Below are 14,774 nucleotides of genomic sequence, written 5' to 3'. Positions count from 1 at the left end.
CCATTGGCACTTCCACACACAACCTCAGTAGTTGTAAAAGAAAATCCTATTTCCCTGTCAAGCCATTCATGGTTTTTTTGGAGTTGTCATGGCCAAGGCAGCCTCTTGACATAAATAAGGGCTGTTCTGAATATTTTTTTCAGTGTTGCCTCAAGGCAGGGGTAAGCACATCTTATTTGTTTGTACAAATCTAAATAATTATTTAAATAGCTAAAGCTCTCTTTTTCTGGTATGTGACATTTCATCGTGGATCTAGCTCTGTCTACCTCTATCTGTATCTATCTATCATGCCCATCACTGTACTACCTAAGCACTTCAGCTGTTTCCCAAGACTGGAATCTGGCCTTTAGCCAAAAGCTGTTGAGTACCACTGCACTGAGACGTTCATTTAAATGGTCTTCATTATAACTAGAGTTGCTTCCTAGCTGCTGTGTAATCATTAGACTTGGCAGAATTTGATATATATATATTTTTATTTTTTTTTACAATTTCTATGGATAATATCAATGTTTATTCTAAGCATTTTTTATTTAAATTTTCGCAGTGGTAGGAAATTATGGGTGGTCGGACAATTGTTTAATAACAGTAGACATTGAGATTCAAAAAGTTAAAGCTTTAGAGCTGTTGAAACACAAATTGTCAACATCGTGTGTCAAAATATACAAAGTAAATATCCTTACGTCAAACCCTAATCATATCACAAGCAGCACTTTTCTCACTTTGTCTATCTGTAAATTTCAATCAATATTGATGGAAATAATTTTCCTCTGCTTGCATGTACAGTATAAACAACGTTTATCCACGTTTACTGACAAAAATTGATCTTTCCAAGCCAAGTGATGATGAACTCTGGATAAAATACTGCTGTCTGAATGGAAAAGGGAAAACAATACAATATTAAAATAAATTGTCAATTATTATTAATAATAATGAATAATTTCCACATTCTGATTGGTGTCATGCTGCTTATATATCCAGTAAAGGACTTCACTAACTTTGCGGACAAACGCAACATTACTAATAAATACAAATGCAATTTCTTGGTGGTGGTGGTTCTTGTTCTTGTTCTTGTATATTCTTATGGCTACTACCACCACTTTGCTGTTACTACAACAAGTGCTAAGACATTTTTGAAAGTATGCAGCATCCCTCCTATAGTATTTGAGGTGATTGGTTATCCCTCAGTGCCTCTCTTCGGATCATAAACACGGTATTTTCTATTAAGATTTGAGTGGGAAATGGAAAACCAGAAAACCTTTCAGGAGGTTCGTTTAGCATCTGAGCAGCGGTGCTTAAACTGGACAGGGAAAAGAAATGCAAACCTGATTAAGGTGCCGCCCAAAGATTACAGATGTAAATTGGTTATATGTGATTCCGATTCAAACAGTCACAAACCGGATAGGCACTCTCCTTGTCCATCTGCATCTGGCCACCAAACTGTCACGAGCTGCCCCTGTCACCGTACGTGAGCTGCCACTGTCCAGAATAATCAGCTATTTCCTTGGACTAGGATGGTGTGGGGGAGGAAAAATCAGAGTTGGGTTTCTAGAGAACATGCTTGTTGCTTGCTCTGCTTTTAGGCCCCAATCTTGAAATCAATCCCCCTGTGCACACACAGAGCACTGTTGAGGTCCGTGGGATTCAGCACAGGCACAGGCGTTGATGCTACCATATTCTGATGCAGAATGAGGATACTGGGGCTTGATCCTGCAAAGTGCCGAGCACTCCGGCCTTAATTCAGCAAAGTTACGTGAGAGGGTGCTTCACTGTTAAAGCAGGGGAGTTCTCCCACTGCAATCAGTGGGACGAGTCTCAGGGTTAAAGTTAAACAGCTGTTTGCATGCTTTGCTGGACTGGGACCAGAGTGCTCAGTGTATAACAGGCTCAAACTCCTAGTGATCAATAACGTTCTGTTCTCTTCTCTTCTGCTGTCCTACCCTGCCCGGGAGGACGTTAGAGATCCCAGAACTCTTCTCCCAAAGAGATATCATCATCTGTGGTGCCCTGCACAAGATTCCCTCTCTCATTACAACTGGATCCTGTGCCCAAGCCCAAGTGTGAGCTGGTGTGGAATATTTGCCGTGTTTGCCGATGGAGTGACTGCGCTACCAGTGTTTGAACCACTTGCTTTGTACTTGGAGCATGTGAAAGGCTTTCTGGGGAACTGAAGTTGTACTCTGCTCTTTTAGGGAGAAAAGTGCCCATTGGCGAAGCAGGGTTGCTGTCGCACCCCCTGGTTTGAAGTGGTTTCCATCAAACACAGAGTTTACAGTTTGGTTCAATGGCTCTCAGCATCCCCCCCACCCACTATACAAGTTGTTTCAACATCACTGGAAAGCTCCATATTTCTGCTGCAGGCCACATACCAGCACCCCTGGAGCTACCACTACTCCAGGGGGCTTTGCCAGTGGGAGCCTCAGGGTGTGACTATAAGCCACCACTTAGGGTTGTACTGAGGTGGTGACTGCTATTTCAGCCAGCTGAGGTAGTAGCCACAGAGGATCTGTGGAGCCGCCCCTCTGCCCTGCCTGCAAGTTGGAGATGGCTTCTGTTCTGACACCCCACCAATGCCTTGGTTCTCTGGGGTTCTCTGGGGTTATATCACAGGCTAATTCCTTACCAAATTCCAACACAGGGCCCATTACAGAAGCTGGAGATAGAGATAGCGATTCGATTATCCAGTCCATCTCTCCATACCATTGCACCACTGCTCCCTAGAGTACATGTCCCAAATGGCTGGCTTCCACCAGCTCCACCATCCAAGGTCGTGCCCACACTTCAGACACTGAAGCAGCGCAGCTGCGGGGCCACTGCTGTAGCACGCCAGTGTAGACATGTACTACAGTGACGGGAGGGGTTCTGCCATCCCTGTAGTAATCCGCCTCCCTCAGAAGCGGTAGCAGGTCGACAGAAGAATTCTTCCTAGCCCGCTGTACCCCGGGGGTTAAGTCGGCTTCTCTAGAGCGCTCAGAGGTGTGGATTTTTCACATCCCTCTGAGACGTAGCTACGTCGATTGTACCGTTTCAGTGCAGGGCAGCTCTAATATACCTCACTCTCTGGAAGCTCTGAGATCCAAGTGACATGATCCCTGCCTTAATCTCATCCGTCTCTTCAGAAGAGAAGGTCAAACTTATTTTCACTTGTGACCTTTTCCAGGAAGGGAACCCAGCTGTCCCCTGGCAATTTATTTTCCTCTTGTTCAGCCCTGGATATTAGGCAGTATTGCACCGTGACAGGCAGCGTGGGCTTGGGAATAGGGTGCTGAGCTGGGCCTCAGGATGCCTGGGTTCCATTTTGGCTCTGGCACTGATCTGCTGGACCAGCCACTTCCCCTCTTAGTTCCTGTTTCCCCTCCTGCTGTTTGCCCGGCTTGCCTGTTTAACCCCTCAAAGCAGTCATCCTCTTTCACCGAATATCAGTGCAGCCCCTGGCATAAACAAGACCCGATCCCGGTTGGAGCCTCTAGATGCTACCACAGTATAAATAACAACGTTCAATCTATGTCCTGACTTGCACCGTGGTGCTTGGGGATTTGTGTTTGCAGCAGAAAAGCCTCTGTCCTCAATGTTTCTAAATCCCAAACTGGACCAGAGTTTAAAAAAAGCGAAGCCGTTCAGGGTAAAATAGCCTCAGTCTTCCCCAGAATCCTGCAAAACGGCTCATCTAAAAACTCAGGCTGCAGTATCCTCCTAGCCATTACAGCACGCCCACCTGAGTGTGCTAGCATGGATTCCAGCACAATGAGCACAGGAATAAACCACAGCAGCATACACTGACACAGGAAGAATAGGTTAACCATGGGCAGGGAAAGGGTGTGGGAAGCTCAGCAGGAAAGATCAAGGAACCCTCTTTTCATCTTTAGGCATGTCTTCTGCCTGTCACTCTGAAATTATTTTTTCCCTCAAGGGAGATTTCCAGGGCACCTCCTCCTCTATTATGTTAAGGATATGTGCTGTAGTGACCGGTATGTAGCAATCAGACCCTGGATCCCAAGAGCCAAGTAACCCAGCTTGAGAAGGTATCGATCGAAGACTGTAGAGTTGAGACCTTTCTCTGTGGGAGTTTGCCACCTACTGATGTGCACGTTCTTTATATCCTGGGCCAAAACAGGTGGGGGGAGGAAGATTAATTTAGGGATACAGTGTGTGAATTTCCCCCCAAAGGACAATGCAGGGGATCCAAAGCAAAAGACGGAGAAGGGGGGAGAGGAGAGGCTATAGCCCAGCTGTTGAGCTCCATCTAGGAGAGGGAAATTAGCATGAGGGAAGGGCACAATGTGTGGGGGGGGGGGGGGAGAGGGGAGGATGAGGAAGGGTTTCTCTTTCTTTCTCTCAGTGCTCAGTTAATCCCGCTGTCACTTGGTGTTAAGGCAGCAGTCTAAACGCTGGATTCCAAGAGAAAGAGCTGCACAATACAGAAGGCATAGCAGAAGGGAGGAGAGAGAGAGAGAAAAAAAAAGACTTAAGGGGAAAAAACCAAATCTATGCTTGGAACCGAGGTTCTTTTTCGCCAATGCAAAAGGGAATATGCAGCACATTTTTGCCTTCTTCTGCACCAGTTTCCTAGGGGCGGTGTTAGGGTCCAATTTCCCCAACAATATCCAGATAGGTGAGTTGGAGATGCTTCGGAGCTGGGGTTCTATTTGTGCGCGACTTTCACTGGCAAGCAGCGGGGGGGGGAATCTGACCAATTCATTCCCTACGCTTGCAAAGAAAGAATGTGTGTCTGTGTGATAAGCAGGGTGGATTTGGATGTGGATAGAGCTGTGTGGTCTGCCGATGGATCCTAATAGCAGGGATGTATCAATTCTTACAGGGGGAAATTAACGCCTGCACTGAAAAGTGCCTCTGAAATGGAGGAAGCAAAAAACTGGTTTGTTTGTTTGCTAAGGAAAATACCAGGGTTGGTGCTCTGCATGTGGGAACAGACGGGGAGCGGGGTAGTTAAAAAAGCATCTATTGCATTTTATTTTTGGCAAGGTTTCTCATGTCTGAAGGTGGAGGTACCTGGCACGGGAAACAACACTAGACCATCTCTGCTGCTGTTGTTGTTGTGAAAGAATAAGGCCAGAGCTAGTCTAGGAAGATGTTGCATTCAAGTCTGTTTTCATCTCATTCCACTTGCTTTCCTTTACTGCTGGCAATTCCCCATTTCTTTGTCTCTTGCCCTCCCCCATTCTATAATTTCACAGCTGCTCTCATCCCTCCCCCACACCATTATTATTATTATTGTTATTAATTTATTATTATCTGCAATTGGGTACTACATTTTTGCTTTCCTTTGTGCATGTGTTCTTTTCCATCACCCCTCTCTTTGTAACGCCAACCGTTTGCTAATCCACTGAGTTAAAGCAACTCCTGGGTTAGTCCAGCAGCACAACTGGTGCATTTATTGCTGTTTATGCTGCTTTGCTTTCCCCTTCACCCCCCCCTCCCAGCCACCCACCCCCCAACTTGGGATTTGTTCAACATCTCAAGCTTTTTTCCCCCATTTTAAGAAAGGATGGATGGGTGGATGGATGGATGGATACTGGCAGGTTGGTTTTCCTTTGGCAGCAACACTTAGGCATGATTTCTGAGTGCACAAAAGCCCCCTCCACACTTGTAGGAGAAGTAATCTGTGTTGAAAATGTGCAAAGCGCCTTTCCTGCCTATGGGCAGCTCTCTGCACTGCTGGTTCCTTGCTGATTTTCCAAGCAGTCTGCTTGGGAAAGTTGTAATTAATCAATATATCTTTTTTTTTTTCATTCCATTAGTCACTAAATCTCTCTGTGCTTCATTTCCTGACTTGTAAATAAGGATAACAACACCCCCGTTTACGTTTCTAAGGATAGCAAGAAAACCCAGCTGTATAACAGTAAATAGTTTTAAAAAAAATAAACACGAGTTTGGAAGGAATCTAAACCTTATGCTCTGGAGCATAAGCTGACCTCTAACTATCAGGGGTCAGGAGCAAACTTTCCCTAGGGTCAGGTTATCCCATCGCTGCCTACTGCAAGGTTTCTGACAACATCCCCGGAGGCATCTGGTGCTGGCCACCATCAGAGACCGGACACTGGGCCAGATGGACCATGGGTCTCATCCACTCTGGCAAGTCTTATCTGATTTGCTACCTTCTTTCATTGTACTACAGTGCCAGGGCTTACCTGGGATCCTGCCAATCATCTCAGTGGGCAAACCCCTTCATGGTCAGATTTTTTTTACTGATCTGGCTGGCTGTGTGTGTCGTCTGCAGAACAAAATGCCGTGCAGCAAACTTCACCCCCGCTAGCAGCAGGTGGCCTGTCCAGAGCAAAGCTTGATAACAACTGTCCTAGGAGTGCCCTCCCCTCTGTCTCTAGCCACCAATTATTATTCATTCTGGGCCAGATTCTGCCAGCCTTACCCCTGCTGACTAATACCTTACTCCTCGAGTGGAGCAGCGCCTTTGAATCCATTGGGCTGTCTGTGGGGCGTAAGGGGGGGCAGATTCGAATGTGGGCCTGCAGACGGCTGAGCTGCATGAGATGCTGTTCTCCTTTGGGTGGGGGGCAGAAAGATGCTGTGTCCCCCCCGTCCCACCCCTCAGAAGGCTATTCTGGAAGCACTTCAGTGCCTGTCCCTTGCAGATATGCAGGGGGAGACTTACACCAACCGCTTCCAGGCTGAGGGAAATGTGTGAGCTGGCATATTTTTGCTACTTATATTACATAAGGCACACACTATGAAAGGTGCCTAAGCACAATCTGTGGACAATATACCCCCTTGTGCCTCGCTGTGCTGGGAAGTTATGAAGTCTAGTGGTAAGCAGGCAGCATTCACTGAGCCGGGTAGCAGTAGCTTCCTGTCAAAAGAATGTTTGTAACAAAGAGCCCTTGCAACGTGGATGCATTTAAGACCTTTGCTTTGCTTTGTTTTTTTCTCCCTAGGGGGATTATTTCCTAATCAGCAGTCCCAGGAACATGCAGCTTTCAGGTTTGCATTGTCTCAGCTCACAGAACCCCCTAAACTGCTTCCCCAGATTGACATTGTGAATATTAGCGACAGCTTTGAAATGACATACACCTGTAAGTAGTGGCTTTCTTTTTTGCTTCTTTCATCCTGCCTGGTTTTTCATCTGAAACGCGGGACAAACATAGCGGGCTCTTGTTCCCAACTTGAAATCCTCCATCAGCTCCCTGCAAAGGAACTCTGTACGAGAGATTTCTGATTCTGTTTTATTGGTTTCAGGACCTGGGTCTTAGGTATCTCTGCAGTTGTTCACAGGATGTCTTATATTGTCTCTTTTGATGATTTTAAAGTGCTATATAAAAACTTTCAGTTACTCTCTTGGTTTCTTAATCTCGCCCACACTTTTCATGTTGGGATTTCATTTCAGTCCTCGCTCCCAATTTGTCATAGCCCCGATGTGACACAGACCCCCCCTGTGGATGTGGAAAGGGTTACTTAATGTGAACCACTCTTTTTCTAGCCGCAGCTTAGCCAAGCAGCATTTCTGATGGAAGTAACATACCGCTGTAAAAAGGGTGCTAGATGGGAAAAGAGGCTGGATTTAAAACAAGGGACAGGCCGGATAATGAGAGAAAGGGGAGAGGTCTGGTTTCAAGTCCTGCTGGAATGATCAGAACCATTAAAGTGTTTCCGAACAAGAATTGCCACAGAAGAACCATTAACACAGCTTAGCGACACATTACTAAAGAACACAGCCTATTGTACGGCTTCTCGTTATGTGGGGTAGTTGGGAGCAAAAAGAATGTATTGCCAGGTAATAGCAGGATTAGCAGTAACAAAAAGCATAAAAGGAATTGGAGGGGGGGGAACCAGCAATTCAAAATGGGAATACTGTAGGACTCACCTCTCTGTATTGTGCAGCGCAGTGCTTTTGTGAGAGACGCTAGAGCCTGTTGTGGCTTGATGCATAAAGAATTCTTTAGTATGATCCAGTGTATACTCATCGCTTTCAAGCCGTGTGTGTGAATTTAAGGACTGGCAGGAGGGACCAGAGAGATATAAGAAACCCTTCTTTTTGTGATTCCTGGTACATTGTTATTGGCTATCATTTGTAGTATCCTTCTGATTCACTGAAACACCCTTTTTCTGCAGTTTAGTCATGTGGCTGGCCAGATTGATATGGATACAAACTGTTCTCTCCGCTAAGAAATGCACAGGGAAAAAAAATGTTTTCTTGGAAAAATAACCCAGTACGTACAAGCAGAAGAATTAACAAAGTGTTTCTTTGGAGGAAGGGGCATTACATTTTTCTGTTTTGAGGTCTGCAAACAGGGGGATTTTAAATCCTGGAACTCTTCAGACATGCTAAAAAAAAAGAGAGAGAGCGTGTGGTAATAATTTGGCACTTTTTCACTGTAGTAGTTAATAACTACTGTAAAGATTTTTTTTCTTTTCCTTAATAGTCCTCTCTGAGCCAACTGGTAGGTTTCCATCAAGCTAGGAAAAAACTATTTCAGGTCAATTCAATGAGACTTTATTGGCAGAACAAGCTAAACAAGCGTTGCCAAAGTGAAAGAAAAAGACAGCCCCTCTCAGGTATTTGTCAAAGGAGGATGCGACCTACTCGGGAGAGGACTACAGGCTGCATTTGGAGATTGGCCCAAACTGATCTGGTAGCAGATAGCTAAGCAGGACCTGTGGAATCTGATCTGAGATGCAGGACTGTCTCACAGAATACAGTGACTGAGCTTCAGTCTGCCTCTCTGTACACCTGTCACTGCTGACTCTGTTTACATCCATAGCCGTTAGTGATGACAGCAGGACCATGTTAGGAAATCCTATATCATTGGTACACAGGGAGGTGTGGGCTGGCATAGGCTAAATGAAAGTGAGCGAAGCCTCCCATAGAGACTGAAAGATTCCCTGGCTGGATGTTACATTTTACGTTTTATGTAGGGCACCATGTCCTATATCAGACAAAGCGCTCCACACAATCCAACTTCATTTATTTTCAATTTTTTCTTAATTAAAACTTCCCAAATTCTGTTCTCCAAGGCTATGGAAAGCAGCATTTGTTTTGGAGGCACAAAAGGGAGGTTAATCCAGCCTCCTAGCCTGAAAAAAAGTAGGCTGTGGAGGCCTGGTTTTAATCCTCTGTAATTGGGTTTAAAGTTCTACCAGGAATCATCTCCTCCCAGATCACACCGTGATATCCTGGTGAATTCCCCTCTTGAGTCCCTAGCCTAGACATCTACAGGATGGAAGAGCAAAGATTTGTGGTGAATAAAATCCCTAACTGCTTGGTGGACCTATGTTTTTTTAGAAGATAATATAAGTATTACTGGCTAGAAATACAGATTGTTTGTTCTTAAGGAAATGCAAAAGACGCTATTGTTTCTGTAACTTGAATTACCTGCATCCCCAAACACTCTGTCTCTGGTATTCGGGCTATGTGTAAACCTGGTGCTTCATGAGTCTAGCATGGGACTCGAGTAAGACTGTGGCAGACTGGACCCTCGCACGAGGCAATGCTTGCTGCAGTGGCCTGATCTATTAGTCATCAGTGTCCTTGTGCCAATTCTAAATGCGAAACAAGTCTCAAGAGTCGATTGTCACTGCAGAAGTACGAAGCCGTGTTGGGCAGCATGCGAGGCAGTGACAAACTGGCAGCACGAGCTGCAGCAAAACTACAGTGCCTGGTGCAAGAGGACAGCTTGCAAAATGCATTTCATCCACCGTGTGTGACACTGTCTACTTCCACCCGGCATAACTGTTTACCCAGTAAGGATGAATAAGCTTTGTTGTCACAACTGGTGAATTCACTCTGCAGGACGTAACCAGCTACGTGGCAGGTAACCGTGATATGGAGCCAGTCCTGATGCACAAAGCCTGCACATCAGTGATTTTGGATTGATAATTATGATCTAGTGTTCCTAAAGGCAATACACCAGGTAGGAGATCAGATTGTTGCAACTGGTTGCCATGCCATCAGTCAACAGCGATACAGCACAGCAATCATCCTGTGATTTCTGATGCAGCTGAGCCTGACATTTAGACTGTTACATGGTAATATTGAATATTCCAGCTCAAAACCATTGGTTAACTTAGTTAAAGTTCTTACAGTACATACAACCCTGATCCAAAACCCGTTAGAAGAACATTACATGTAAAAAAAATTGTCCTTTAAACCTTACGAAAGTATGAAAAGAACCAATGACCGTAATTTAAATTAATATCCAATAATCTCTCAGTTCATGCATGTGGTTAATGACAATACTGGCATGTGAAAATTCACTGGGCACATTTTAATCACTGCCTTAACTCTGACCCACAATACATAGGGTAATGTTTTGGCTTTGTGTTTGTGGCAGTGCGTGTTACACAGCCCCCATGTGGCGGGTTTACAGGGAGAACCAATAACTGTCATTAGTTAAAAGAGAGACCCTACAGTTCAGATGGCAGCAGCTGTATTTTTGCGTCTTTTTCATCAGAGAGACGGTTATTTTGGGAGAGTCTTTATGTGACAGCCCACACAACAACAGAAGTACAGTTCAGTGAGAGGTTAGTGTAAAGGGCAAAATGACTGGGTTTGTACTGGGTTTGTACTGGGGTTCAGTGACCCAAAAGGCTACATAGAACTTTCTAGTCCCCTTCAGAGACCTGAGCCCAGATTCCGGCTTTGGTCATAATTGGAAATGAGTTTTGGGGTCTCCAGTGAGCTTTGGCTGCATCATATAACCCGCCACGTACGTTGTGTTGGGCCTGGCTGTCGATGTCTGCGTGACAGGAGAGGCTGGCGCTCAGAACTGAGAGGCGTTGGTAGAACTGTTTGAAACGCCTGCTCCTGGAAATCCAAAGAGTGCTACAGTTTAGGACCGAGCTGCAATTGCATAGCCAAGTGGAGGATCACGCTGAACAAACGTGTTGTAGTCAGGAATCGAAGTGCACTGTCAGAGTGCTGCACGAGAAGGGTGCACTGAGCCTGCCCCTATTGAAGGTCTGTTTTCATCTAGGCGTCTACTAGGCCTCTATTTCTGCAGGAATTACCCACTGGTGCGTGTGTCACAGATCCCCACCCAGTGCCAAACTGCAGAGGACATGAGTTGTTACGGCCCCACATCACCAAGCAGTGGTTTTTAGCTCAAACTATAGCAGCTCATGCTTTTCCCTCTGGAGGCCCATGGTTCAATCCCCAAAGTGTCCGTTAAGGATGGTGGCCATCACTCATGCACACTACCAGTTGCAAGTGAAGCCACCTATTAAAAAGTGTTAGCATTTACACGCAGGTAACCCATTGGACCCAAGAGGTTTTTGGTGGTGCAAATGCTAGCCTTTGTGTGTGTACTGGGAAAATTGGAAGACGCGCATTAGCATATGTGGCACGGCATGCAGGTGTTTGCAAATGCAAAGTGCATGCGTGGAAGCTGAAGGCTGAAAATCCAGACTCCATGCTTTGTAATATCATTCTCCATCTGTGCATGTACAGTGCCCATTGCTGATTAAGTGATCCTGATCGGGTACTACTATCGGACTAATAACACGGTTAATAAAATCAGTTATACTTTAGAAAATGAAAGCGAGGAATGGGTTTGAGTTGTAAAACTACATAACAGCACTGGTTCAGAAGAAATCTGTACTGATCTCTCATTGTTTGATTTGGTTCTTATCTATAATGCCCAGAAAATTTGATAGCAATAATAATATGTAAAAGACCAACTAAACACGAATGATTTTGTGTATTTGAGACACCCATGTGCATACAGTGCTTCTGCACTTTGCTCTTCCGCTCTCCGATTACCTTTTCAGAGGCAGGAAGTAATACGCACACATTTTAATGCTCTCAAATGAGGATCCACATCTGATTGAATTAAACAATTATTGTGGGTTGAATTAAAAATCCCTTTTGTTGATAGATAGCGTGGTCGCCATTGCTCAGAATTGTGATTATTCCGGCAGCAATCAATTCAAATGGAGTTTTGTAATTAAACCTGCTCAGCCCCGTTGAGCCCTGTCCTAGCATACTATGTAGATTTTGTGGTGACGGTGGGGTGAGTTTTCAGTAGTGCTATAAAAACAATGTAAACAGTGTACTTCTGCAGTGATAGTACTTGTGATAGTACAGTGATAGCCTGCTTAACATGATCTAAACCAGCAGCAATGCCTATTTCATGATCAAATGGCACCTACTTAAAACAATCGCTGCTGTGAGGGAATGCATCTCTTTGGATTTTATACTAAGCTGCAGACAGGTGCTTTCTGTGAACAATGGCGCATTGTCAATGCACATTTAAGTCAATGGGTGTTGAGAGTGCTCGACACCCTGTGGGATCAGGGCTACGGTTTAGTATTGATGGCTGTTGTTAAGAAAGACGTTACCACCCTACAGTAAAATCCACAGTAAATACGTATGTAGGGGCCAACAGGAGTGAATTTTGTCAAAGATCTGCAAAGAATGACTTCCAGAAGACAGGAAGCTTAAGCTCCTCCAAGAGATCTGCTGCCTTCCAGCTCTGATTAGAGTGATGCTGTCACGTTGCTTCTGCCCACAAAAACCCTGAGCTAGGAGCTCAGCTGGGGTAACGTGCAGAATGTGCCTACCAGCTGGGGGACTGCTAGTTGACTGAGCCTGTCCTGGTGTCTGGCCAGCAAGTAACCCCAAAAATGGGATCTGATCCCTTGTGTTGCTCGCTCCCCAAAGGAGAGGAAGCTCTGAAGACATGCACAGAGAAATTTCCTTTTATTACTGCCATTGCTAGTAGGGGGCAGACTTCAGAATAGATAGAGACTATACTAAACATGTCAGATATATCTATATGCTTCGATGGCCTTGGTCACAGCAGTGTCTGTGCACCAACAAAAAGGTTTCTTTGTTTTTCTTTTATCACAGGACACTGAATGTTGGCATTCTTTTTCCTGATGGCCAGTAGGAGAGGTGCCGGGGCAGTGGAGAAAAGCTAATGTGACAACCATGATTAAGGAGAATCATGGTAGGGACAGGAGGAAATTTCACACCTTCAGATCTAACCTTTCCTCTGGGAAGGATGCCAGACATTAATTAGTGACAAAAACAGGACAACACTTGCATGGGTAAAGGGTGGCCAGGCAGCATTTATAGAGGGGATTTCAGAAAGTGTAAGCAATGGGGCAGTTACCTATTCTGTGTGCTGATCAGTTCCCACGTATTGCTCAACCGCTCTCTCTATCTGAAGTGATCTATAAAAGTTTTTGCAGGTTAAAGAAACACTACTAAACAATTGAGGCCTAGATTTTGCTTTTGGAATGTTGAAAAGCTCTCTCTGTGTGTTGAAATCCTAATGTGGATATAAAGAAAAAGGGCATCTTAATGAGTGTTTTCCCCAAATCCAATGGAAATTATTTTTTAAATGTATATTTTCCCATTTAGGGTTGGAGCACTGTGCTACTTCATAGACTCATAGAAACATGGGGCTGGAAGGGATTTTGTGAGTCATCAAGTCCAGCCCACTGGGCTGAGGCAGGACCAAATAAACCTAGACCATCCCTGACAGGTGTTTGTCCAACCTGCTTTTTAAACCTCCGGTGATGGGGATTCCACAATCTCCTTCGGGAGTCTATTCTAGAGTTTAACTCCCCTTATAGTTAGAAAGTTTTTCCTAATATTTAACCTAAATCTCCCTTGCTGCAGAGTAAGCCCCTTGCTTCTTGTTCTATCTTTACTGGACATGGAGAACAATTGATCACCATCCTCTTTATAACAGTCCTTAACGTATTTGAAGACTATATCAGGTCGCCCCATTAGACTTTTTTTTTCAAGACTAAACATGGCCAGTTTTTTCAACCTTCCCTCAAAGATCAGGTTTTTATAACTTTTTATCATTTTTGTTGTTTTCCTCTGGACTCTCTGCAGTTTGTCCACATCTTTCCAAAAGTGTGGGGCCCAGAACTAGACACAGTCCTGTATATGAGACCTAACCAGAGCTGAGTAGAACAGGGCAATTACCTCTTATGTCCTACTTACCAGCACTCCTGTTAATTCACGCCAGAGTGATATTAGCCTTTTTTCAACTGCATCACACTGTAGGAGCATATCCAGTTTGTAAGCCATTATAACCCCCTATCCTTTTCAGCAGTACTATCGCCTAGCCAGTTTTTCCCAGTTTGTAGTTGTGAATTTGATTTTTCTTTCCTAAGTAAAGTACTTTGCACTTGTCTTTATTGAATTGCATCTTGTTGAATTCAGATCAATTTTCGAAATTATTAAGGCTGTTTTGCATTCTAATCCTGTCCCCCAAAGTGCTTGCAACCCCTCCCAGCTTGGTGTCATCTGCAAATTTTATACGCATACCCTCCATTCCATTATCCAAGTCCTTAATGAAAATATTGACTGGTACCAGATCCAGGACTGACCCCTGTGAGACCCCACTAGTTTGACAGAGAACCATTGATAGCTATTCTTTGAATACAGTCTTTCAACCAGTTGTGCACCCACCTTGTTGTAATTTCATCTAGACCACATTTCCCTAGTTTGCTTATGAGAATGTCATGTGCGACTGTGTCAGAAGCTTTACTAAAACCAAGATATGAGAAGCAAAAAATGAAACTAGTCTCAGCCTAGTTTCAATGTCCAATTTGAGTGATATACCCAAAAAAACCCAACAGAAAATGAGCACCATAAATGAGTAAAAAGTGAATTAGAATCTTTAAAATTCTCCCAGTGTTGGCATTTGCTAAGGTGTTATATTAGTAACAGGTATGATTTTTTATTTTAACATCATCACTTTAAACAGAGATGGCTTTGACTTCTCTTAGAAATACACTTGTATTTAGTTAAGGCCAGAGTTATTCACAATGAGTAGTGCCTTCCA

General features: G+C 44.4%; 1 protein-coding gene across 4 annotated transcripts in view; it reads left to right on the top strand.

The window, feature by feature from the left end:
* The first annotated feature begins 4,458 nt into the window (after positions 1-4,458).
* The window catches only part of GRIA1 (glutamate ionotropic receptor AMPA type subunit 1), a 157,100-nt gene continuing 146,784 nt past the window's right edge, over positions 4,459-14,774 (top strand). For all 4 annotated transcript variants that reach the window (XM_067567154.1, XM_067567153.1, XM_067567152.1 and 1 more), the window contains exons 1-2: positions 4,459-4,609; positions 6,909-7,046. In XM_067567154.1, coding sequence (XP_067423255.1) covers positions 4,528-4,609; positions 6,909-7,046 — 220 coding nt within the window. In that variant the 5' untranslated portion in view covers positions 4,459-4,527. The remainder of the gene's footprint in view (positions 4,610-6,908; positions 7,047-14,774) is intronic.

This window comes from Emydura macquarii, unplaced genomic scaffold, assembly GCF_026122565.2.
Source record: "Emydura macquarii macquarii isolate MOO-44397 ecotype Brisbane River unplaced genomic scaffold, CSIRO-AGI_Emac_v2 contig_2768, whole genome shotgun sequence".
Taxonomy (NCBI): Eukaryota; Metazoa; Chordata; order Testudines; family Chelidae; genus Emydura; species Emydura macquarii.
This window is presented reverse-complemented; position numbering and strand designations above follow the sequence as displayed.